Consider the following 26,044-nt stretch of genomic DNA (forward strand, 5'->3'; position numbering starts at 1 on the left):
CGCGCCCTCCTGTGCTCTTCTAACCGCCCTGGTGTCTGGCTGCGCGTAACCAGCAGCCAGGCGATTTGCCTCAACCTCCCACCCCGCCATAAACGTCTCCCCCTTACTCTCACAGATATTGTGGAGCACACAGCAAGCAGTAATAACAGTGGGAATATTGGTTTCGCTGAGGTCTAAGCGAGTCAATAAACTGCGCCAGCGCGCCTTTAAACGTCCAAATGCACATTCTACCACCATTCTGCACTTGCTCAGCCTGTAGTTGAACAGCTCCTGACCACTGTCCAGGCTGCCTGTGTACGGCTTCATGAGCCATGGCATTAAGGGGTAGGCTGGGTCCCCAAGGATACATATAGGCATTTCAACATCCCCAACAGTTATTTTCTGGTCTGGGAATAAAGTCCCTTCCTGCAGCTTTTGAAACAGACCAGAGTTCCTGAAGATACGAGCATCATGCACCTTTCCCGGCCATCCCACGTTGATGTTGGTGAAACGTCCCTTGTGATCCACCAGAGCTTGCAGCACTATCGAAAAGTACCCCTTGCGGTTTATGTACTCGGCGGCTTGGTGCTCCGGTGCCAAGATAGGGATATGGGTTCCATCTATAGCCCCACCACAGTTAGGGAATCCCATTGCAGCAAAGCCATCCACTATGACCTGCACATTTCCCAGGGTCACTACCCTTGATATCAGCAGATCTTTGATTGCGTGGGCTACTTGCATCACAGCAGCCCCCACAGTAGATTTGCCCACTCCAAATTGATTCCCAACTGACCGGTAGCTGTCTGGCGTTGCAAGCTTCCACAGGGCTATCGCCACTCGCTTCTCAACTGTGAGGGCTGCTCTCATCTTGGTATTCATGCGCTTCAGGACAGGGGAAAGCAAGTCACAAAGTTCCATGAAAGTGCCCTTACGCATGCGAAAGTTTCGTAGCCACTGGGAATCGTCCCAGACCTGCAACACTATGCGGTCCCACCAGTCTGTGCTTGTTTCCCGAGCCCAGAATCGGCGTTCCACAGCATGAACCTGCCCCATTAGCACCATGATGCATGCATTGTCAGGGCCCATGCTTTCAGAGAAATCTGTGTCCATGTCCTGATCACTCACGGGACCGCGCTGACGTCGCCTCCTCGCCCGGTATCGCGTTGCCATGTTCTGGTGCTGCATATACTGCTGAATAATGCGTGTGGTGGTTAATGTGCTCCTAATTGCCAAAGTGAGCTGAGCGGGCTCCATGCTTGCCGTGGTATGGCGTCCGCACAGAAAAAAGGCGCGGAACGATTGTCTGCCGTTGCTCTGACGGAGGGAGGGGCGACTGACGACACGGCTTACAGGGTTGGCTTCAGGGAGCTAAAATCAACAAAGGGGGTGCCTGTACATCAAGGAGTATTTCAGGCAGGACTGCACGGAGGGTTCCAATAAGAAATGGTGCACCTAAGTTATCGTTGTTATTGGAACAAGGAGGTTAGCCTGGCCTCTGATTGATACATGGCTAGATTTACCTCGCTGCACCTTCTCTGTGAGTGACTGCAGTGTGACCTAGAGAAATGAGTCCCCTAGACAGGGGAGGAGGCAAATGAGTACAAAACAAATCTGGTCTATTTCTTGTTTTGACCCACTCCATCTATCTTTTACATCTTTGGCTGGCAGCAGACGGTGCAGAAGGACTGCATGCCATCCACATCTCATGGCTGCTCGGCAGAAGATGGTGCAGTACGACTGCTAGCCATCCCCATCTCTTGCCTGCCTGGCAGAAGATGGTACAGTACGACTGCTAGCAGTCCGTATCGCCTGCCTGCTCACCATAAGACGGTTCAATAGGACTGACTGCAGGACTAAAGAGAATGACCTGGTCAAGTCACTCCAAATTTAGTCCCTGCGCCCATGTCTGCCCAGGCGCTCCCAGCCGACGCGGCCAGGAGCACCTCGGACACGATGAGGACGACTACCAGTCGTATTGCACCGTCTGCTGCCAGAAGGCAAGGGGTTGCTGCTACTGTGCAGCAAAGCCGTACCGCGTCTGCCAGCACCCAGGAGACATAGGGTGACGGTTACCTGAGCGGGCTCCATGCTTGCTGTGGTATGGCGTCTGCACAGGTAACTCAGGAAAAAAGGCGCGAAATGATTGTCTGCCCTTGCTTTCACGGAGGGAGGGAGGGAACGGGGGCCTGACGACACGTACCCAGAACCACCCGCGACAATGTTTTAGCCCCATCAGAGCGCTCCATTGTGACTGCTCTGGACAGCACTCTCAGATGCCCGATTGTTTGCCATTGCTCTGACGCTGGGAGGGGCGCTTACAGGGTTGGCTTCAGGGAGCTAAAATCAACAAAGGGGGTGGCTTTACATCAAGGAGTATTTCAGGCAGGACTTCACAGAGGGTTCCAATAAGAAATGGTGCACCTAAGTTATTGTCCTTATTGGAGCAAGAAGGTTAGCCTGGCCTCTGATTGATACATGGCTAGATTTACCTCGCTGCACCTTCTCTGTAAGTGACTGCAGTGTGATCTAGAAGAATGAGTCCCCTAGACAGGGGAGGGGGGGAAGCAAATGAGTACAAAACAAATCTGGTCTATTTCTTGTTTTGACCCACTCCATCTATCTTTTACATCTTTGGCTGGCAGCAGACGGTGCAGAAGGACTGCATGCCATCCACATCTCATGACTGCTCGGCAGAAGATGGTACAGTACGACTGCTAGCAGTCCGTATCGCCCGCCCGCTCACCATAAGACGGTTCAATAGGACTGACTGCAGGACTAAAGAGAATGACCTGGTCAAGTCACTCCAAATTTAGTCCCTGTGCCCATGTCTGCCCAGGCGCTCCTGATCGACCTCACAGAGGCGACCAGGAGCACCTCAGACATGACGATGACGGCTACCAGTCGTACTGTACCGTCTGCTGCCACAAGGCAAGGGGTTGCTGCTACTGTGTAGCAATGCCGTACCGCGTCTGCCAGCACCCAGGAGACATAGGGTGACGGTTACCTGAGCGGGCTCCATGCTTGCCATGGTATGGCGTCTGCACAGGTAACTCAGGAAAAAAGGCGCGAAATGATTGTCTGCCCTTGCTTTCACGGGGGGAGGGAGGGAACGGGAGGCTGACGATATGTACCCAGAACCACCCGCGACAATGTTTTAGCCCCATCAGGCATTGGGATCTCAACCCAGAATTCCAATGGGCAGCGGAGACTGCGGGAACTGTGGGATAGCTACCCACAGTGCAACGCTCCGGAAGTCGACGCTTGCCTCGGTACTGTGGAAGCGCTCCGCCGAGTTAATGCACTTAATGCACTTAGAGCATTTTCTGTGGGGACACACACACTCGAATTTATAAAACCGATTTCTAAAAAACCGACTTCTATAAATTCGACCTTATTCCGTAGTGTAGACATACCCTGAGGGAATAATAGGGTTAGGGGGTGGGGGGTGTAGGGATTTCTGGAGTAGCAGGAAAAGAAGAGGAGAATTAGATTTCTCTGCATCAATCCAAAAATATTTTCAGAGAATCTTTGCCAATGCTCATTCTATAAACAGTACCTAATGTAGGGAAAAAATTGCACACTAATGGTAAAATTGCAGTCTTAAATTAGTGTTATGGAGGTCAGTGTTAATTCATGTCTATTAAGTTAGAAATGTTTTTCTTCAGTATTTGCAAAAGTTAAGAAATGTGTACTGATTTCATTCAGATCAGTGTATTTTCAATATTTATTTCCCTTTTCTCCCCTACATGAATCTGGTGACCCAATATAATTACATATTTTAAACAACTGTTCTATGGCAGAATATGGATTGCCATCAGTCGGTATTGGTTTTTTTTTTTTTGTTTCTCCTTCTAGGTAAATTTTCACTGTTAAGCAGCTTGCTTACTAAGTAATTTGTAATGCAATTGTTTTAAGAACAAACAAGTCCATCTTACTGTTTACCATTAAACAGAAACATCAACAACTTTGGCAAATGAAAAGATAAAATAGGAATAAATAATGTAATTCAAGTATAACAATTTTTCTCTTCAAAAATATGCAATTAAAAATCCCTGTAAGCTAGAATACATTTAGAAAATGAAGCATCACAAAGTAATAGCTTGTTTTCAAAGCCTGTATGAGGAACTATTATCAGTTTGCTGAAGGGTGTATGCACAAATATCATTTAGTCAAGTGCCTACTGATAGTGGAGATTTAACTACATTACTGTAATATCTGAAGAGATTGTAGATGTCCAGAGCCTGTAGAGAAAATAAGGGCCAAATTATGTATAAAGTATCAATAGGGGTTCTGCTGGAGAAAGGAATGCAGGTTTTGCTCTTTTTGAAGGTAAGATGTAGTAATCGGGAAGAAAGGTGTCTGGTGCAATAATAGTTTGGGATTACACAGAAATTTCTCATAGACAAATGTTTTCTAATAAATATTTTCTCATTAGGAAATACTACATTTGAATAAAAACAAATAATCAAAGCAATAAAATAACAGCTTGTCACAGATTAGCTTTATGATTAAATATTTTTAGAATTAATACAGTATATTTTGTGGGTGAAATCATTTTAAGTGAATGTTACTTTGTGGTCAGTATTTTTCTGTCAACATTGTAAACACCTATGGAAAATCTTTAATATCATTGCACACTTGTAAATTAATTAACTTCAGTTTTCTGTTGGATTAATCAGTCTGTGAAATTGTTACTACAATCTTTGAAAGAATGTTCATATTTCATTAATATTTGCTTTAAAATGGTTTAGCACTATTTAGTTTAGGCCGTTTCATTAAATTCTAGAAATCTGTTTACATCAGTAGTTTGTAATAAGCTTTAATGGGTCCTTATATATATCATTTGCTTTGAGATCAATTAAGTTAATTGTAGTCCTGCAGGCATCTGTTTAGTTTAATTGATAATATACAAATTAATATCCTATGTAGTAAAACAAGCTAAAATTTTAAAAATTCTACTCTGTTAAAGCAACATTAAGAGATATTACCCGGGAAAGGAAAATCCAAGTAGCGTTTGACATTCAGTCTTTAATAACTTTGTGGTACTTACTGTACGCTATCTAAAAGTCTCGGCGTGGGCCAGTGATAAACATTTATGATAAATGTTGTAATACCTTAGAAAATAGTGTGGTAGACTTAACTTGGAGTTTCTATTCCTTCATTCAGTTTGCAAGATATTATGTCACTGTTAATTTTTATGCTTGAATTTCACAATACTCTGTACGGTTAATACTAAAGAATAAAATCCATCAACTATTCCTATTGTGTGCAATTCTTGGTAAACCACTAATGCTGCTTACCTGAAATTGACACTATGAACTGCATTCTTGTGTTAAAGCCAACACAATATGCCAGATTGCAGTCTGCAGTAAGATGCAATATGAGCTTTTGCAGTCTTTTCATTAACATTTTGATGTAACCTGTCGTATTAAGAATACCATGGTAACAATATGTTTTAGGTGGACTTGGAATGTTAAGAATATAATATATTGGGTAACCAACAATGCCCAACCACCCCTGAATTATGTTCAATCACTGTTCTTCTGGACTGAAATAAGTAATATTTTCTTTATTTAATAATATTCATGCCTTTTTGCTGTCACATATTCAAATTACAAACCAACAAGAGCAAAGGAAACCTGATTGAAACATACATTGCCAAATTTAATCTTAAGAATATGTAGTTAATGGGGTTCTTATAATGTTGCCCATCATTGTGCTATCTGAGTGCTTTCCATAACAAAAAAGTAATAGCTAATTTCTCTCTTCCTGCCCTACTGGCAGGAGTAAAAATTGAAATTATTGTTAGGGTAATCTTTGTAAAAGAACCCAATACCAATTTAAAAATACAGTTTGTTTTGCACTCGTAGGACTTGTACAAACACAATGTCTAGACTACTTCAGGTAAAATTATTTTTAAAATTGATATAGTTATATTGATGAAACCAACCCCCTGTGTGGGCATACTTAAATTGATTTACATATGATTTCACTTGAGTAAGCTCAATGGAGCCAGTTGTAAATTCATTTAATAGTGCCCACATGGGTTTGCACCAGTTTGACTAAATTGATTAAAAAATATTTTATTTAAATCAATGCAATGTTTGTATATAGTCTGATCCTCAGACCCTAATGCAGTATCATTTTAAAAAATTCACCATCTTCGCTACAAACATGGATACTATATGTGAATGTTTATGGGCCAAATTCACTGTATCCAACTTTTGAAAACTACTACTAAATCTTCTTTAGTGGGTAAGAATTATGTTTTTGTATCTACAAATAATGAATATCTACGTTCACTCCAGTGTATCTGTTGTGTCATCTTCATTCTCCTTTAAATTAAAATACATGATTTAGCTTTATGGCAGGTGTTTCTGGTCCCTTTTTATTAAGTTTCCCACGTTCAATATGGGATTTCATTTTTCTCTAATTGGCCACTTTTTCACTGGGGATACCATATATTGGATTTGTACTTAAATATTGTCTGGACTTCTACTATTTGTGTAATTTTTAAACTATATTTTAAGGACTTAAAAAAAAAAAATCTCACCTTCCTCACCCTCTGCCTACTTGAAAAATAACACCTTAGCAGGTCCCACAGTTCGTTCTCTCTCTCTCTCTCTCTCTCCACACACAGATCAGAGAAATCTACCACTCTTAGATTTTTGTAGTTGTGCTCTTTTTGGTAGAACACAGTGGGGCTACAGAAGTAGGGTTTTGAAGTTTGATTAATGCAGACGTAAAGCATGTTCCTGTACAGAAAGTTTGGAACAAAAGATAGTAAACTTTACGATCTAATGTACTGTTTTCTTTTATAATGTGAACTTATGCCATTTTTCAATTTGATACAGTACAATAGGTATTTTTCAAAGATATTTACTCTTTTAAAGTTATATCTATTAGTGTCTCAGACAATTGTATATATTATAATTTGGGCTTTATGTAGTACCTATGGTCTTTACAGGTACACACTGTAACACGTAAAAAGTTGTCTCACTGTTTTTCATTAGACATTAGTTACATAATTAGAAGTAATCTCATATACTTACACCTTAGTTATACAAAGCTTAAAATCAGTATCTCAGAGTACAGTTAGTTATTTTATCAATACTGATAAAGAACTATTTCAAAATGGGGGGGAAAGGTTTTATTGTTGCAGTTTTGCTGTAGTGATCACTACTGAGAGCTGACTTGGCACAAAGCAGTCTCCTTTCTGGATAAAAGGGAAACGGGCTATGAGATAAGTTATTGATGAAATTAACTGCTGAAGTGGAGAGGAAATGCAGCTGGCCAATACATGTCATAGTGTGAGCTCTATTAAATGAATATATGTGCAGTCAACCATTCACAAGAGCCACACTGGTCTTGAACTGCATTGATCTATAGTATAATTCGAAATGAAATTGATGGATGAGAGCAGCCATTGACAGGAAGGGTAAAAATAGCCGTGAAATGTCTTGTATAGGAAAGAGTATGATGGACAGTAGACTGTTGATCTATGCCATAGATTGAAATGTACATTGGGACTGTGGAGTTCTTAGGTACTGTCAGGTATCTCACCTTAATTATACTTCCTTATATATCAGTGGACACTTCAAAAAGTACATTGCAATATTTTCTTATTTTATGAAAAGTAAATACATCAGTGTGTTGTCCAGAGATTCAATACATTCAGGGCATTCCTTTTTTTGTAGTTTTGTGTTTTGAAGTTCTGAACTATGAAAGAGATTTTTATGTCATGGTAATGAAATGTCCGGTAAATGAAGCATTTTGAAAGCTGTTTACATTGAGGTTTTAAAGACTGATTTACTTAATATGTGCTGAATATTATTGAGCAAAGACACACAGATAAAATTCTTGGAAAGAAGATTGTATGGAAATGCCATCTTAGGTTCACATATAATTTCAGGTGCCTTCTCTCTCAACTATGTCCTTTCAGATTGTTAACTCACTGAGCTGCTAAATTTCAGGCATTCATGAATAAAACATTGGGTTCTGCTAGACTTTACCTACATCAGGGTCAACATACTTTGATTTGACACCAAATTCATCTGGATTTGAGCACCCAAACAAAATATACTTTCTGGCACTTTGTCAACCCGCTTTCTATAATACAAAACCTTTTAAAATTTTGTCTTCCCTCAGAGACACTCCTTCTGGTACGCTGGCTATTAGATGCGCTGTATTTAGCTCACTGCTTTATTCTGTATGTAAAAGGACTCAAACTAGTCAAGGGAAACTCCTTTGCCAATGAACATAGGTTGAAAGAAATAACTGCTAACTCTTCTAGTGGTGAAACTACTTTGTTAGCAAACTTTTAACATAATTGATTGCAAGCCTAGGGCTAGGAACATTATGAAATGTATGTATTAATATTGTATGCAGGTTAATTCACAGAATTGTATATATGTGCATGCTCTCTCTGTTATTTTTACACACACACATATATTAGTAGTAATTAGTACTATAGTAATACTTGTATTTTCCTCTCACACACAGCATGTAATGATGTTAATGGAGTCAAGAGACAGTAACATCATTGCATGCTGTGTGTGAGAGGACAATACAAGTATTAGTAGAGCCTATAATGTAATACTAGTGAGTGTAATTGTGTTAGGCTAGTATAGAAATGCTTGCTTCTAATCTGCGAGGTCTAACTGGCAACATGTCATGATGTAATAAATAACATAGTATATTTTAAAAATCACTGCAAATATCAGTTATTATTTATATAACTTAAATATGAGAATGGATCCATAGTTACTCCAATGGCATGACTTTAAAATATTGTCATATTTACTTCAATTATTATGATTTTATTTAATTTCTGTGGTGAATGACTAATAGAGAAGAATGCATTTCATTTTATATACCTTTTAATTACTAAATAAAATAAAATATGTAGTATAGTTTCTCTTTAGAAGGAACATTGCATATTCATGTGCTATTAAAGGCATTTTTGTTAAAATTCTGGTTTGAATGCTGATCTTTAAAATTATTATGTATTTGTATAGAGATAGAATTTACCAGTAGGATATTACTCTTTCTACAAAATATTAATTATTTGATATCTGTTAGGATCACCAATAACATGTATACACTCACTTTGTCTAGGAAATATGTATAAATTCATCTCTTGGATTGTTTTGGACACTGAAAATTGGAAGAAACATAATAAGGGGTATAACTTAGTAAAGGAAAACTCTTTCCCTCACGACTCCTAAATAAATAAAAAATTGTTATGGTTCCTAATGTCTGAAAATTTAAAACTTTCAGCATTTTTGCAAGTATAATTCCTAGCCAAGTTCTGGATTTATATTCTGCAAGCTATTTAAATTTATATTTATATTTTTAAATAAATTTAAATAGCTTGCAGAATATATATAATATATATAGATAGATTCATAGATACTGTCAAGGTTCCTCCCCGACTCTGAACTCTAGGGTACAGATGTGGGAACCTGCATGAAAACCTCCTAAGCTTACTTTTACCAGCTTAGGTTAAAACTTCCCCAAGGTACAAATTAATTTTATCCTTTGTCCTTGGAATAACCACTGCCACCACCAAACTCTAACTGGGTTTACTGGGAAACATAGTTTGGACACGTCTTTCCCCCCCAAAATCCTCCCAACCCTTGCACTCCACTTCCTGGGAAAGGTTTGGTAAAAATCCTCACCAATTTGCATAGGTGACCATAGACCCAAACCCTTGGATCTGAGAACAATGAAAAAGCATTCAGTTTTCTTACAAGAAAACTTTTAATAGAAATAGAAGTAAATAGGAGTAAAGGAATCACCCCTGTAAAATCAGGATGGTAGGTACCTTACAGGGTAATTAGATTCAAAACATAGAGAATCCCTCTAGGCAAAACCTTAAGTTACAAAAAAGACTCACAGACAGAAGTAGTCATTCTATTCAGCACAATTCTTTTCTCAGCCATTTAAAGAAATCATAATCTAACGCATACCTAGCTAGATTACTTATTAAAAGTTCTGAGACTCCATTCCTGTTCTATCCTTGACAAAGCAGCATACCAACAGGCACAGACCCTTTGTTTCTCTCCCTCCTCCCAGCTTTTGAAAGTATCTTGTCTCCTCATTGGTCATCTTGGTCAGGTGCCAGCGAGGTTACCTTTAGCTTCTTAACCCTTTACAGGTGAGAGGATTTTTCCTCTGGCCAGGAGGGATTTTAAAGGGGTTTCCCCTTCCCTTTACATTTATGACATGCCCCCCCAAATCTCAGCTAGGGTGAAACACTGGCTGGGATTTCTTCCTGGAGCTCTAGGAAAAACAGAGTTAATAAGACACATGCATCTCTAAATATACTACCAAGTACATAAAGACTAACAATATTTTCCACATCTCAAGGACGATTTTAACCAGTTGATTCTGGGAAACTTTCGCGGGAGAGTGCATCAGCCACTTTGTTATAAGCTCCTGAGATGTGTTGGATGTCGAAATCAAAATCTTGGAGAGCTAAACTCCACCGAAGAAGTTTTTTTGTTATTTTCTTTGACGGTGTGAAGCCACTTCAGTGCAGCATGGTCGGTTTGCAGGTGGAAACACCGTCCCCAAACACATGGGAGTAGCTTTTCCAGAGCGTAGACAATGGCATAACATTCTTTTTCACTGACTCACCAATTGCTTTCCCTCTCAGACAGCTTCTTGCTGAGAAACATGACAGGATGGAATTCTTGATCCGGTCCTTCCTGCATTAAAACTGCTCCCACACCACGCTCGGACGCATCTGTGGTTACTAGGAACGGTTTGTCAAAGTCTGGGGCCCTTAGTACAGGGTCAGACATGAGTGTCGCTTTAAGCTTGTTAAAGGCCTTCTGACACTTTTCGGTCCACTGAACAGCATTTGGCTGTTTCTTTTTGGTTAGGTCTGTCAGTGGGGCGGCGATTTGGCTGTATTGCGGTACAAATAGTCTGTAATAACCGGCCAAGCCTAAGAAGGATTGAACCTGTTTCTTTGACTTTGGGACAGGCCACTTTTGGATAGCATCCACTTTGGCCTGTAGGGGGCTGATAGTTCCTTGACCCACCTGGTGTCCAAGGTAAGTCACTCTGTTTAGGCCTATTTGACACTTCTTAGCCTTAACAGTTAGTCCTGCCTCCCTTATGCGCTCAAGGACTTTTTGTAGATGTTCCAGGTGGTCTGCCCAGGAATCCGAAAATATGGCCACATCGTCAAGGTAGGCGACTGCATATTCTCCTAATCCCGCTAGGAGACCATCTACAAGTCTTTGGAAGGTGGCGGGTGCATTTCGCAGCTCGAAAGGGAGTACATTAAATTCATACAGCCCGAGATGTGTGGTGAAGGCTGACCTTTCCTTGGCAGATTCATCTAGCGGTACCTGCCAGTACCCCTTGGTTAAGTCCAAGGTAGAGATGAACTGGGCCCGTCCCAGTTTCTCTAATAGTTCATCTGTGCGTGGCATTGGATAGTTGTCTGGGCGAGTTACAGCATTTAGCTTACGGTAGTCCATGCAAAAACGTATTTCCCCATCTGGTTTGGGAACTAGAACTACTGGAGATGGCCATGCACTTCCAGAGGGGTGGATTACACCCATCTGTAACATATCCTGGATCTCCCGTTCTATAGCAGTTTTAGCTTGAGGAGACACCCGGTAAGGTTGGACTTTAATTGGGTGAGCATTACCTGTGTCAATGGAGTGGTATGCCCGTTCAGTCAGTCCTGGGGTGGCTGAGAACGTTGGCGTGTACCTAGTGCACAGCTCCTGGATCTGCTGTCGCTGCATACGCCCAAGGGTCATGAAGAGGTTCACCTCTTCCACACCACCAGCATTTTTCCCTTCATAGTAGACACCTTCAGGCCACTCAGCATTGTCTCCTCCCTGGGCTGTAAACTGACAAGCCTTTAATTCTCTGGAATAAAAGGGTTTAGAGAATTAATATGGTACACCTTAGGCTTTCGGTTGGAGGTGGGGAATACTATGAGATAATTAACAGCTCCCAGACGCTCCTGGACCGTGAATGGCCCTTCCCAGGATGCTTCCATTTTATGGGCCTGGAGCGCCTTTAAGACCATGATCTGGTCCCCTACTTTGAAGGAACGCTCTCTGGCATGTTTATCATACCAGGTTTTTTGCTCTTTTTGAGCATCCTGTAAGTTTTCTTTAGCAAGGGCTAAAGAGGTTCGGAGGGTGTTTTGTAGGTTGGTTACAAAGTCCAGAATGTTAGTTCCTGGAGAAGGTGTAAATCCCTCCCATTGCTGCTTCACCAACTGCAATGGCCCCTTAAGCTCACGGCCATATACAAGTTCAAATGGTGAAAACCCTAAACTGGGGTGTGGTACAGCTCTGTATGCAAAGAGCAACTGCTGCAACACTAGACCCCAATCATTGGAGTGCTCATTTACGAATTTACATATCATGGCCCCCAAAGTTCCATTAAACTTCTCCACCACGCCATTTGTTTCATGTTGGTAAGGAGTGGCAACCAAGTGGTTTACCCCATGAGCTTCCCAAAGGTTTTCCGTAGTTCCTGCCAGGAAATTAGTCCCTGCATCTGTGAGGATGTCGGAGGGCCAACCTACCCTGGCAAAAATGTCTGCTAGTGCCTGGCACACACTTTTAGCCCTGGTGTTGCTTAGAGCTACTGCTTCCGGCCATCGGGTGGCAAAATCCATGAAAGTCAGTATGTACTGCTTTCCTCTGGGTGTCTTTTTCAGAAAAGGACCCAGAATATCCACAGCTACTTGCTGAAATGGAACTTCAGTGATGGGGAGTGGCTGGAGAGGTGCTTTGACCTGGTCTTGGGGTTTTCCCACTCTTTGGCATACTTCACAAGACCGGACATAGGTAGAAACATCCTTGCCCATTCCCTCCCAGTGGAATGACTCCCCCAAACAGTCTTTGGTCCTGTTCACCCCAGCATGGCCACGAGGGTGATCGTGGGCTAAGCTCAAGAGCTTGGCCCAATATTTAGTTGGAACTACCAACTGTCTCTGAGGATGCCAGTCTTCCTGGTGTCCACCAGAAAGAGTTTCCTTGTATAAAAGTCCTCTTTCTACAACAAACCTGGATCGATTAGAAGAGCTGAGAGGCAGTGGGTTGCTCCGTGCCGCCGTCCAAGCTCTCTGGAGGCTTTCATCTGCTTCCTGTTCTGTCTGCAACTGTTCCCTTGATGCTGGAGACATCAGTTCCTCATTGGATTGTGGACCTATGCTTGGTCCCTCTGGAAGCGATGTAGGGGATGGGGCTGTTTCCACTGACTGTGAACCGCTCTCCGCTGGGACACTATGTTGGGGTTCAGGCTCCGGCTGAGCCTCTTGTGTAGGGTTATGGGCTGCTGTCGGTTCAGGTTCGGTGGGGCCCTCTGGTGTTGAGGTTGCAAGTACTGGATTCAGTGCTGGCAAATGGTCTGGTGCTGGTGGTTCCGCTGGTTCCGGTTCTGGGACTGGTTCTGTCTGGGTCTCTGGGACTGGATCCACTACTGCTGTTGCAGACATTGGCCTGGGGTCCGGGTCCATCACCTCTGACTGGGTCCTGATAGAAGTTACCAGAATAGAGCTAGGCCTCACGGCTTGTTTAGCCTGGCTACGGGTGACCATTCCCTCCCTCTTGGCCCGCTTCACATGATTGGCCAAGTCTTCCCCCAACAGCATGGGGATGGGATAATCATCATAGACTGCAAAAGTCCACGTTCCTGACCAGCCCTGGTACTGGACAGGCAACTTGGCTGTAGGCATATTGAAAGAGTTGGACTTGAAGGGTTGAATCGTCACTTGGATCTCTGGGTTGATTAAATTGGGGTCCACTAAGGAAGCATGGATAGCTGACACTTGTTCTCTGGTGTCCCTCCACGCGGTGACCTTCTTCCTGCCCACACTCAGTTTCCCTCCGCTTCAAGGGTATCTGGGAGATATCTGGGCCTGCGGACCTCTGGTGTGATCCCGGTGCAATGAACTGTAATCTGTTGGGTTTCTTGGGGCAGTTGGCCTTTACATGCCCCAGCTCGTTACATTTAAAACATCGTCCAGCTGACGGGTCACTGGGGCGAGGTGGGTTGCTGGAGAACAGGGTGGTGGGACGATAAGGGGTCTGGAGGGTTCTTTGGGAGGTAGGTGGGGCTTTGGGCGGCCCCCGGTGATAGGGTGTGGTCTGGGGTTGTCCCTTCTGGTCTCTGCTCCAACTGCGACCAGTTTTCTTCTTCTCGGCCACCTCCACCCATCAGGCTCCAATCTCTCCTGCCTCGATTACTGTTTTGGGCTTCCCATCTAGGATGTATCTTTCTATTTCCTCAGGAACACCCTCTAAGAATTGTTCCATTTGCATTAGGAAGGGCAAATTTACTGGAGACTCAACACTTGCTCCTGATATCCAGGCATCCCAATGTTTCACAATGTGGTAGGCATGTCGGGTAAATGACACGTCTGGTTTCCACCTTAGGGCTCTGAACCTCCGACGAGACTGCTCGGGTGTTATCCTCATTCTGACTCTCGCCTTGGATTTAAACAGTTATACTTGTTCATGTGTTCTTTAGACATTTCAGCTGCCACCTCAGCTAAGGGTCCACTGAGCTGCGGCCTCAGCTCTACCATGTATTGGTCAGTAGAGATGTTGTACCCAAGGCAGGCCCTTTCGAAGTTTTCTAGGAAGGCCTCAGTATCATCGCCTGCCTTGTAGGTGGGGAACTTTCTGGGATGGGAAGTGGTACCTGGAGAAGGATGCTAGGGTTTGTTGGTATATTCTGCTGAGCCTTTACCTTCTCCATCTCCAGTGCATGCTTCTTCTCTTTTTCCCTCTCCTCCTCCACATGCTTCCTCTCTTCTTCCACATGCTTCCTCTCTTCTTCCTTCTCCTCCTCCTTCAGCCGCATGAGTTCTATCTGTCTTTCATGTTCCCTTTGTTTTTCCTTAGCCAGAAATATGGCTAATTCCAGCTTTTGTCGAGCCGTGGATTTTGTCATCCTAACCTCTCTGTTTTTTAACTAACTTTACACCCGAGGTTTAGAAATAAACAAACAAAACTTGGCTGTAAAATTTTGCTGTGCTGGAATAGAATACCTATTCTCTGATAGTGATTGTCAGCCTACAGAAAAAGACAATTCCCTTGTCTCTGCTCTGGCCCCAAATCAAAGGAAAAAACCTCCAATTACTTGGAAACCTGCTTACCAGCAGCCCAAAGGAAAAAAAAATTCCTTTTCAAACTTGTGCTCCTTGTAAAAAAAAAAAAAAAAAAAATCAAAACCCTAAAAAAAAAAAAAATCCCCTGCCACTTTTGTCTCCAGGCAAATGGGTAGAACACCCCCCCTATTTACTTTTAGGGGAAAAAAAAAAACCCTTCTGGTTTGGAAGACTGTGAATTTCCCTGTAGGAGTTAAGTACCCTGCCTCCAGGCAAAGAAAACCTGCAATTCACAAAGATAATCCCCTTTTGTTTCTCCTCTGGCCCAAAGCAGAGAAAAAACAAGCTGCTTTTAGTTTCAGCTGCTTTCTGGACCTCTTTTCCAGCAGCCCCAAAGGAAAAAAAAATTCCTTTTTAAAATCTGTATTTCTAGTTCAAAAAATCTCAAATTGATCTCAAAATGATTTCAGGTTAATCCCACCACTCTGCCACCATGTCAAGGTTCCTCCCCCACTCTGAACTCTAGGGTACAGATGTGGGGACCTGCATTAAAACCTCCTAAGCTTACTTTTACCAGCTTAGGTTAAAACTTCCCCAAGGTACAAATTAATTTTATCCTTTGTCCTTGGAAAAGCCACTGCCACCACCAAACTCTAACTAGGTTTACTGGGAAACGTAGTTTGGACATGTCTTTCCCCCCAAAATCCTCCCAACCCTTGCACTCCACTTCCTGGGAAAGGTTTGATAAAAATCCTCACCAATTTGCATAGGTGACCACAGACCCAAACCCTTGGATCTGAGAACAAAGAAAAAGCATTCAGTTTTCTTACAAGAAAACTTTTAATAGAAATAGAAGTAAATAGGAGTAAAGGAATCACCCCTGTAAAATCAGGATGGTAGGTACCTTACAGGGTAATTAAATTCAAAACATAGAGAATCCCTCTAGGCAAAACCTTAAGTTACAAAAAAGACGCACAGACAGAAATAGTCATTCTGTTCAGCACAATTCTTTTCTCAGCCATTTAAAGAAATCATAATCTAACGCATACCTAGCTAGATTACTAAAAGTTCTGAGACTCCATTCCTGTTCTATCCTCGGCAAAGCAGCATACCAGCAGACACAGACCCTTTGTTTCTCTCCCTCCTCCCAGCTTTTGAAAGTATCTTGTCTCCTCATTGGTCATTTTGGTCAGGTGCCAGCGAGGTTACCTTTAGCTTCTTAACCCTTTACAGGTGAGAGGATTTTTCCTCTGGCCAGGAGGGATTTTAAAGGGGTTTCCCCTTCCCTTTACGTTTATGACCGATACCAAGGTCAGAAGAGACCATTATGATCATCTAGTCCGACCTCCTGCACAACGCAGGCCACAGAATCTCACCAACCCACTCCTGCGAAAAACCTCTCACCTATGTCTGAGCTATTGAAGTCCTCAAATTGTGGTTTAAAGACTTCAAGGAGCAGAGAATCCTCCTGCAAGTGACCCGTGCTCCAGGCTACAGAGGAAGGCGAAAAACCTTCAGGGCCTCTTCCAATCTGCCCTGGGGAAAAATTCCTTCCCGACCCCAAATATGGCGATCAGCTAAACCCTGAGCATATGGGCAAGATTCACCAGCCAAATACCCAGGAAAGAATTTTCTGTAGTAACTTAAATCCCACCCCATCTAACATCCCATCACAGGCCACTGGGTTTATTTACCATGAATATTTAAAGATCAATTAATTACCAAAATCATGTTCTCCAATCTTACCATCTCTTCCATAAACTTATCGAGTTTAATCTTAAAGCCAGGTATGTCTTTTGCCCCCACTACTTCCCTTGGAAGGCTATTCCAAAACTTCACTCCTCTGATGGTTAGAAACCTTTGTCTAACTTCAAGTCTAAACTTCCCAATGACCAGTTTATATCCATTTGTTCTTGTGTCCACATTGGTACTGAGCTTACATAATTCCTCTCCCTCTCCGGTATTTATCCCTCTGATATATTTATACAGAGCAATCATATCTCCCCTCAACCTTCTTTTAGTTAGGCTAAACAAGCCAAGCTCCTTGAGTCTCCTTTCATAAGACAGGTTTTCCATTCCTCGGATCATCCTAGTAGCCCTTCTCTGTACCTGTTCCAGTTTGAATTCATGCTTCTTAAACATGGGAGACCAGAACTGCACACAGTATTCCAAGTGAGGTCTCACCAGTGCCTTGTATAACGGTACTAAAACCTCCTTATCTCTACTGGAAATATGTCGCCTGATTCATCCCAAGACCGCATTAGCTCTTTTCACGGCCATGTCACATTGGTGGCTCAGTCATCCTATGATCAACCAATACTCCAAGGTCCTTCTCCTCCTCCGTTACTTCTAATTGATCCATCCCCAGCTTATAACTGAAATTCTTGTTATTAATCCCTAAATGCATGACCTTACACTTTTCACTATTAAATTTCATCCTGTTACTATTACTCCAGTTTACAAGGTCATCCAGATCTTCCTGTATGATTTCCCTGTCTCTCTCTAAATTGGCAGTACCTCCCAGCTTTGTATCATCCACAAACTTTATTAGCACACCCTCACTTTTTGTGCCGAGGTCAGTAATAAAAAGATTAAATAAGATTGGTCCCAAAACTGATCCCTGAGGAACTCCACTGGTAACCTCCCTCAAGCCTGACAGTTCACCTTTCAGTAGGACTCACTGTAGTCTCCCTGTTAACCGATTCCTTATCCACCTTTCAATTTTCATATTGATCCCCATCTTTTCCAATTTATCTAGTAATTCCCCATGTGGCACGGTATCAAATGCCTTACTGAAATCTAGGTAAATTAGATCCACTGTGTTTCCTTTATCTAAAAAATCTGTTACTTTCTCAAAGAAGGAGATCAGGTTAGTTTGGCAAGATCTACCTTTTGTAAAACCATGTTGTATTTTGACCCATTTACCATTGACCTCAATGTCCTTAACTACTTTCTCTTTCAAAATTTTTTCTGAGACCTTGCATACTACAGATGTCAAACTAACAGGCCTGTAGTTACCCAGATCACTTTTTTCCCCTTTCTTAAAAATAGGAACTATGTTAGGAATTCTCCAATCATACGGTACAACCCCTGAGTTTACAGATTCATTAAAAATTCTTGCTAATGGGCTTGCAATTTCATGTGCCAATTCCTTTAATATTCTTGAATGAAGATTATCTGGGCCCCTCGGATTTAGTCCCATTAAGCTGTTTGAGTTTCGCTTCTACCTCAGATATGGTAATATCTACCTCCATACCTCATTCCCATTTGTCATGCTACCATTATCCCTAAGATCCTCTTTAGCCTTATTAAAGACTGAGGCAAAGTATTTGTTTAGATATTGGGCCATGCCTAGATTATCTTTGACCTCTATTCCATCCTCAGTGTTTAGCGGTCCCACTTCTTTCTTTGTTTTCTTCTTGTTTATATGGCTATAGAACCTTTTACTGTTGGTTTTAATTCCCTTTGCAAGGTCCAACTCTACTTGACTTTTAGCCTTTCTCACTTTATCCCTATCTGTTCTGACCTAAATAAGGTAGCTTTCCTTGCTGATCCCTCCCATCTTCCACTCCCTGTATGCTTTCTGCTTTTTCTTAATCACCTCTCTGAGATGCTTGCTCATTCAGCTTGGTCTACAACTCCTGCCTATGAATTGTTTCCCCTTTCTTGGGATGCAGGCTTCCGATAGCTTCTGCAGCTTTGACTTGAAGTAATCCCAGGCCTCCTCTGCCTTTAGATCCATAAATTCTTCAGTCCAATCCACTACCCTAACTAATTTCCTTAATTTTTGGAAGTCAGCCCTTTTGAAATCAAAAACCCTAGTTGCAGATTTATTTTTGTTAATCCTTCCATTCAGTTTGAACTGAATTAGCTCATGATCACTTGAACCAAGATTGTCCCCTACAACCATTACTTCTATGAGGTCCTCACTACTCACCAAAACCAAATCTAAAATGGCATCCCCTCTTGTCGGTTCAGTAACTACTTGATGAAGGAATCCATCAGCTGTCGCATCTAGGAAAATCTGAGCCCTGTTATTATTACTAGCACTCATCCTCCAGTCTATATCTGGGAAGTCAGTCTCCCATGATCACACAGTTTCCATGAGTATTTACTTCATTAAAAACATTAGAGTGCTCTATCCATATCCAAATTAGATCCCGGTGGTCTATAGCACACCCCAACCACTATCCCAGGGGAGGCTCTAGTAGTTTTCTTTCCCAGTGTAATTTTTGCCCAGACGGACTCTGTCTTATCCATTCCATCGCTTCTTATTTCTTTACAGTCTACCTCATCATTGATATACAATGCTACTCCACCACCTTTACCTTTATTTCTGTCTTTCCTAAACAGCACATACCCTTCAGTAGCTGTACTCCAGTCATGACTACTATTCCGCCATGTTTCTGTTATCCCTATAATATCTGGTTTCACTTCCTGCACCAGTAGCTCTAGTTCCTCCATTTTGTTACCTAGGCTCCTCGCATTGGTGTACAAACATCTTAATTTTTGCTGTTTGGCCTCGCTCACATTCTGTACCCTATTAGGCATGGATATTCTACAGCCAGTATAACCTATTAGATTGGTATCCACACTGCCCTTCCTCCGTATATACATTCTCTTACCCCTGGCTGTATCCTTTCTTAATTTTCTTCTGTCTCAATGCTAAAATCCGGCGTGGAGATTACCTGGACATTTCCCAACCATTTCCCCCAAATTCCTAGTTTAAAGCTCTCTTAATCAGTTGTGCCAGCCTCCATCCTAGAAGTCTATTTCCTTCCCTACTCAGATGAAGTCCATCCCGAGAGAACAGTCCTATGTCCATGAATGCCTCCCAGTGGCCATACATCCCAAAGCCCTCCTTATAGCACCACTGCCTAAGCCATCTGTTGATAGTCATAATCTTGTCACACCTTTGTTGCCCTTCTCTAGGAACAGGCAGAATCCCACTAAAGATCACCTGAGCCTCGATTTCGTTAAGCGTCTTCCCCAGCCTATCTTCGTCTCCCTTAATACTTTCCAGTGAGAATCTAGCCATATAATTTGTTCCCACATGAAGGATAATTAGGGGATTCTTTCCTGCTCCCTTTAGGATCCTTTTCAACCTCAGGTCTACATCCCGTATCTTAGCACCTGGAAGACAGCACACCCTTCTATTCTCTGGATCAGCTCTGGTTACAGGCCTGTCTGTTCTTCTCAGTAAAGAGTCCCCGATCACATAGACCTGCCTTTTCCACGTAACGGTGCCATTCTCCAGTCTATCCCGTTCCCTCTGGCTGCAAGTTCTTTCCATTCCTATTCTCCCTTGTAATCCTCTTCAACCCATCCTGTATCCTCCTGGGGCTCATATTTGGTGTAGTCTCCATTGACTCTTCCCCTTTTCCTATAGGACTAGCCACTCTTCTCTTCTTCCTTGCCCTTCCACCTTCAGTGACTACCTGCTGAGCACCTTCTTCATTTTCCAACTCTGCAGACCTGTTCTTGAGCTCTGTTTCTCCTTCACTAGCCCGTCTTTTCCTCTGCCTGGTTCTTTTATTTATTTATTTATTTATTTTTATATCTCTATATATATATATATCTCCACAATATTCAACTGTAACTTTTTTTGGAATCCATTAGTTTAGTAATATGAATATTCCCTGTATTGGCCATATCCACCAATCTAGTTATCATATCATTATTTTCGCCCAGCATTGAGTTTCTAACACTTTATACTAGTCTGCTTTTTGTAAAACACATAACTTGTTTGTAATGTCACTAATTCTCTTCAGTTACTTTTATGTTCATGTCAATCTGCGTGGTTTGAGCTTCCACCACATCTTAATTATAGGTTAGTCACATGTACTGAAAGGTTATCCGGTTTTAGATCTATGACATCCACAAATGTTTTAAAATCCATTTTGGAGTTGATGTCCTTTAAATATAATTTATATGGGTGCACTGGAGTCTGATAATGAACCAAGCTTCTGTGCACACTTAACAAATATGGCATCTTGATAGGTTTCCGTCTGGGTCAGTAAAAAAGTGTATACTAGATGTATCTTAAACATCTCTGAATTTTATAATAGCTTTAATATATCAGTTACACAAATGGCTGTATGAATCATTTATTCAAAAATGCTCATCCCGGCATAATATAAACAAGTCAATGGAGTTACACCTGAGATGCATTTTACCCAATAAATATTTCATTTACTGATCTAAATTTAGATGGTATAAAAGACTTAAAGTAGAATCTGTTCCTGTTACTTACATGCATGCCTATCTTGATTTTTTTTTTAAATTGTTATGAAGATTGTATTGAAATACTGTGTGACATCTGTAGTATCCCTTACAGAAAAACCAAAATCCCTTTAACCAAAACAAAACATTAGGCCTTGCTTCAAAACCATTGGGTCTTTGGATCAGGCCTTTAATATGTACGAATAATTACATAAAAATGTGTAGAAAGAGGATAAAGAAACAATTTCAGTTTGAGGTAACAAACTGGAAATTTTATAGAACCTGGGGGGAAAAAAAAAGCTGGCTGTAGTGTGATGTATGGTTTCTTTTTGTAATTGTAAGGTTCGTGTTTTATTCGAACTGATCAGCTAGATGGTGAAACAGACTGGAAGCTTAAAGTTGCTGTCAGCTGCACACAGAGGTTACCAGCTTTGGGGGTAAGCATTACAGCTATTTATTTCACTATCTCTTCAGTGTACCTATTTATACCTGCTATATAGTAGAAAGCTTTATTACAGTTAGTGTGTATATAAATATGTTTCTACTTAAAAAGAAATTTAATCCATAAATGTGATATTGGTCTTTGCTATAAATAATAAGTAATGTGTCTGTTTTTAATTCTATGGGAAAGACTGGATTATGCAAATATTTAATTTTTCCATTTAAAGGAGCAAGAGAGGGATACAGTTGGGTTTGTGTCTTCCACTGAATGTAGGCTTGGGGATTTGGGACATAGCAGTCCATTCTCGTAAGGTGAATGCTTCCTGGCACAGAGGCTTTAGGGTCCTTGTGGGTGAGGCATACAGGATTACACAAGGAAAGAGATTTGCAGTGACTGCCTGCCAATTTTGTGTGCGTGTGTGTGTCTTTATAGGCAGTACAGGTAATGATGCCTATAGTTAAGGATGTCCCACATTTTCCTTTACAAGAACATGTTCTTCAGTTGCTTATAACTTTGTCAAAAGTAAAATGTTTGAATTTAAATTTTTCATGCCAGGTGTCTGCCTTAGAAAAGTTTCAGCTAAATTGGCTCAGCTGTTTCCATGAAAGGCATTAGGAAAAATATATTGTTTTGCTTCTATTAAAAATATTCTTAGAGCGGTTTTGTTGAGAAAGTCTAGAGCCTCTGTACTTTGGATACAGGGTACTTGAAATTTGACTGGGAATGAGGGTTGTCACCCTGGCATAATGGATGTTGTTTTTACTATCTCTGTGAAAACTCTCTGAATAAGTCTCTGAAAAGTTTGTCTGAGCACATGCTCAGTAGGTACTTCCTGGAATTTGACAACTGACTTTTCTGAAGATTTCATCAGCACTGGGCTTGTCCATCCCCTCACAACTCCTGTGTGCCAAATGGACTGTGCACATGCCATCTCCACAGACCAAATGAACATCCTTCATCTTAGGGCTGCAGGAGTTCAGCAGGACTTTTTCTGCAATGCCTCCTCCCAACTGCTTGTGACTGCTGTGGCACTGAAGCTAATAGCTCTGGGATTGTCTTTCCTGTACTCGCAGTGCTCCCCTTGCTGGCGCTCAGGCAAGAAGGAGGAAGAGGAGGAAACCACTGGACTTGAATGTAGAGGGAATGGGGTAGATGAGGGAGTGAAGCTTGGGAAAAGAGATGTGGGCAGCAGGATAGGAGCTAGGAGCTTGTGTCAGGGACAGGAGCAGAAGAGGACAGGGAGAGATTGGGGCAAAAAAAGATCTCTAACCACAAATGCATGCTCCTCCACAGAACCTGGACTTGAACCCAGAGATAGCATGCATCCCCACATTCCTCAGTTGTATAGCAAATAGCTGTAAAACTCACTGGCAAAATGTTTCCCCATTCCCTTCCAGTAGAAGGTCAGCATAGATAACAGCCTTCTACTGATACCAGTTACTCAGGTCAAGCAGAAGAGGTCTGTGTTGTAGATCTAAAGATCCCAACCCTGCTGATGACTATGTGGAAGGTCAGTGTGGTTTCACACTATGAAATTTTTGTTTTTTCGATTGTTAAGTTTCTAAAAAAAAATTAGCTATTACATTTTAAAAGAACCCTTTATTAAAAGAAAGTTACAGTTAAAAAGTCAAGCATTCAAATGTTAAGAAATGCCTAAGTTAAGGTTGCCCATGCAACTTTAATTTGGGTCCCTTGTGCCTAGCATATGCCTTATGATATAGCCATCAGTTACATGATCAAATGCTATTTTTCCTTTTTGCCTTAATTCAGGCATTTCCTAACTTGAACACTTGACACTGCAGCCTAAAAAATGTAGGGGGAAGAAGGACACAAACCAACTTTGTTGAACTGAAAGAAGTTGGCTACATTTTTATTTAACATTACGTACATACTGTATCCACTGCAGTCTATGAGCAGGTACTATAGCCTTGCAAGATGAGTCTCAATGAAAGTTTTGTGTAATAAGGGATGAAGGAAATGCCTTGAACTTGGAGAGGCAAACCCTTTATCTTTCCCACTATATATCATTATTAATTATTTCAAGGTCTTGCCCTGTTCCTTGTGCTTGAGCCCTTTAGGAGGCCAAGATGCTCTTTGCTGACACGGATCAATGTCTGAGTGGTTCAAACCGCTGTCACTCCATATTACTGTGGGTTTCTTACACCTTCCTCTGAAGTATTTGTTGCTGGCCAGTCTCTGATGCAGGATACTGCAGTAGAAGGACTTTGGGTCTGTTCTACTGCAGCAATTCCTATGTCCTTAATGACTTCCCTCTGTTATCTAAGGTAGAATCACCATTTGCATTAGATTTGGGAGCCAATGGATCACCTATCCTACCAGTAGCCTACGTTTTGTCCATTATAAGCTACCCTTTTGCAACTTCCCCTCAAGATCCTGACTCGTGATAAATCTGAAAACTAAATGTAAGCCTTAAAGTGTGAAATAAATGATGGTTCAAGTTCCTCTGAATGCAACTGACAGTCCAACCTTAACTGTGGAGTTCTTGGAGCACCTCCATAATTCTAGCTTAGTCAAGTGATCTTTTCAAATTCTTATGGCTTGGACTATGTTGTTGATAAGAGTGTAGTAATTTTGTAATCTAATACTGTGTGTGAATGAGCTGAAAATACTGATAAGTATCAAACTACTTTGAATCACCACCTTGATTTCAGCAGGAATTGTGGAAATCCAAAATAACTGTTATCATGTTATAGGGAGGAAAAAATTATAAATACAATAAATGTTTTTTCCATTATAACAAGATGTATAATATAAATCAGTGCCCATGGCATTTACTATAGAAATACATGTAAATGTAATGTATTCTTTTTGAAAAAGTTCAACAGTAACAACCAGAAATATTTTCAAAATTCTTCACACTTTATGTACAGGATATTATGCACAACATGAGGTGTAAAAATTACCTACTGAGATGAGGTTTTCCTTAGAGAATGTCATCTAAACTCTAATACTTAGACACAGTGAAGCAGCCATGTTAAATATGAAAAAAACCTTATTTAATTTGAGTAGTCCATTCTAGTTACCCACTCTCACTTCTTTAAGCTTTTGCAAATAAAGTGTTCTTCATAGTGAAAATTTCCCATGATTAATCTCAGCCCAACGAATATTTTGTTGAAAGTTGAAGAAATTTAGGCAAGGTATAAAAGAGTTCTGACTTATTTTTTTAAAATGTCCCTACCTTTTGTTTGTGTGCTCAACTAAAACATGACTTTGTTTTACATGCCTACCTTATTTACACATGTAGTCCACAACAAGGACACCTGCTTTTGAAAGACTTGACATATTTTTGACAGGATGTCATAATGGCAACAGCAGCATCCTCTGGAACTGGAAGTGTGTGTTCCTTCCTGTGACTGCTTTGGTCCCTCTGCCTGTGTAGAAGAGGGATGGGGCTATGACTCTCCCGTAGGAAAGCATAGTGTCACTGGAAGCATTCTTACTCTTTACCCCCACCCATTCTTTTCATTCCATGTATGCAAACACTGGGATTGCGGTCCTTTATGCTCTCCCTACTTTTGTGCGCCCATTTAGAGCCAGCCACACAAATCTAGAACCAGCTGTTTTTGAAGCTCAGATATGACAGCCATTCCCCCTACGGCTAAGAAGTATCTGGTGCTTTAGAAAATATGAAGGTTTTGCCTTTAACTCAAGTAGCAATCAACCAGTTGACAATTACTTAACTCTTACACAGTTTGGAACATGAGCCCTAAAATCCAGAGAATTTTGGCATAACCAGAGTACGTAACACATTCACTTCTATCAATTCTATATAACAAATGCCTATCAAAAAATAATAATCCTTCTACCATAGAAGGTATATGAATAAAGTCCCTTAAGCTCACATCTTTGATATGTATATAATGATAATTTATAGCATTTGTGAGTTAAACTGTAAATGACAAACTACAGGAATAGGCTGGACTGATTCATTTTACAATAATTCTTGAATGCCACCTGCTGGACTATATCTAAAATAGCTGTGGCGATATCACACTGCTATATAGCTTCCCCACCTCAGCTCTCCTTATTTAGACAAAGGTCCCATTGAAACAGGTGCAAGTTTTGCCTTAGGGTAAGGAGTTCATAGACTATATGCACAACTCCACATTAATTGCTACTGTAGTGTCAAAAAAAGCAGGAACAGGTTAATACAAAATGTTCAGTGGCTCCACTTAAAGATTATTCTGGCTCTAGAGATATTGACAATTATAGCAGTGTCCCCCTTTTTAAGTATGTGGAATATCTTGGAATTCAATACTGTTTCTAAAACTGAAATAAAAATG

General features: G+C 41.3%; 1 protein-coding gene across 4 annotated transcripts in view; it reads left to right on the forward strand.

Moving 5' to 3' along the window:
- The window catches only part of ATP9B (ATPase phospholipid transporting 9B (putative)), a 302,332-nt gene that overhangs the window by 140,614 nt on the left and 135,674 nt on the right, over positions 1 to 26,044 (forward strand). For all 4 annotated transcript variants that reach the window (XM_048840068.2, XM_048840067.2, XM_048840070.2 and 1 more), the window contains one exon: positions 21,641 to 21,735. In XM_048840068.2, the coding sequence (XP_048696025.1) occupies positions 21,641 to 21,735 (95 nt within the window). The remainder of the gene's footprint in view (positions 1 to 21,640; positions 21,736 to 26,044) is intronic.

Source organism: Caretta caretta, chromosome 2 (assembly GCF_965140235.1).
Source record: "Caretta caretta isolate rCarCar2 chromosome 2, rCarCar1.hap1, whole genome shotgun sequence".
In the NCBI taxonomy this organism is placed as follows: domain Eukaryota; kingdom Metazoa; phylum Chordata; order Testudines; family Cheloniidae; genus Caretta; species Caretta caretta.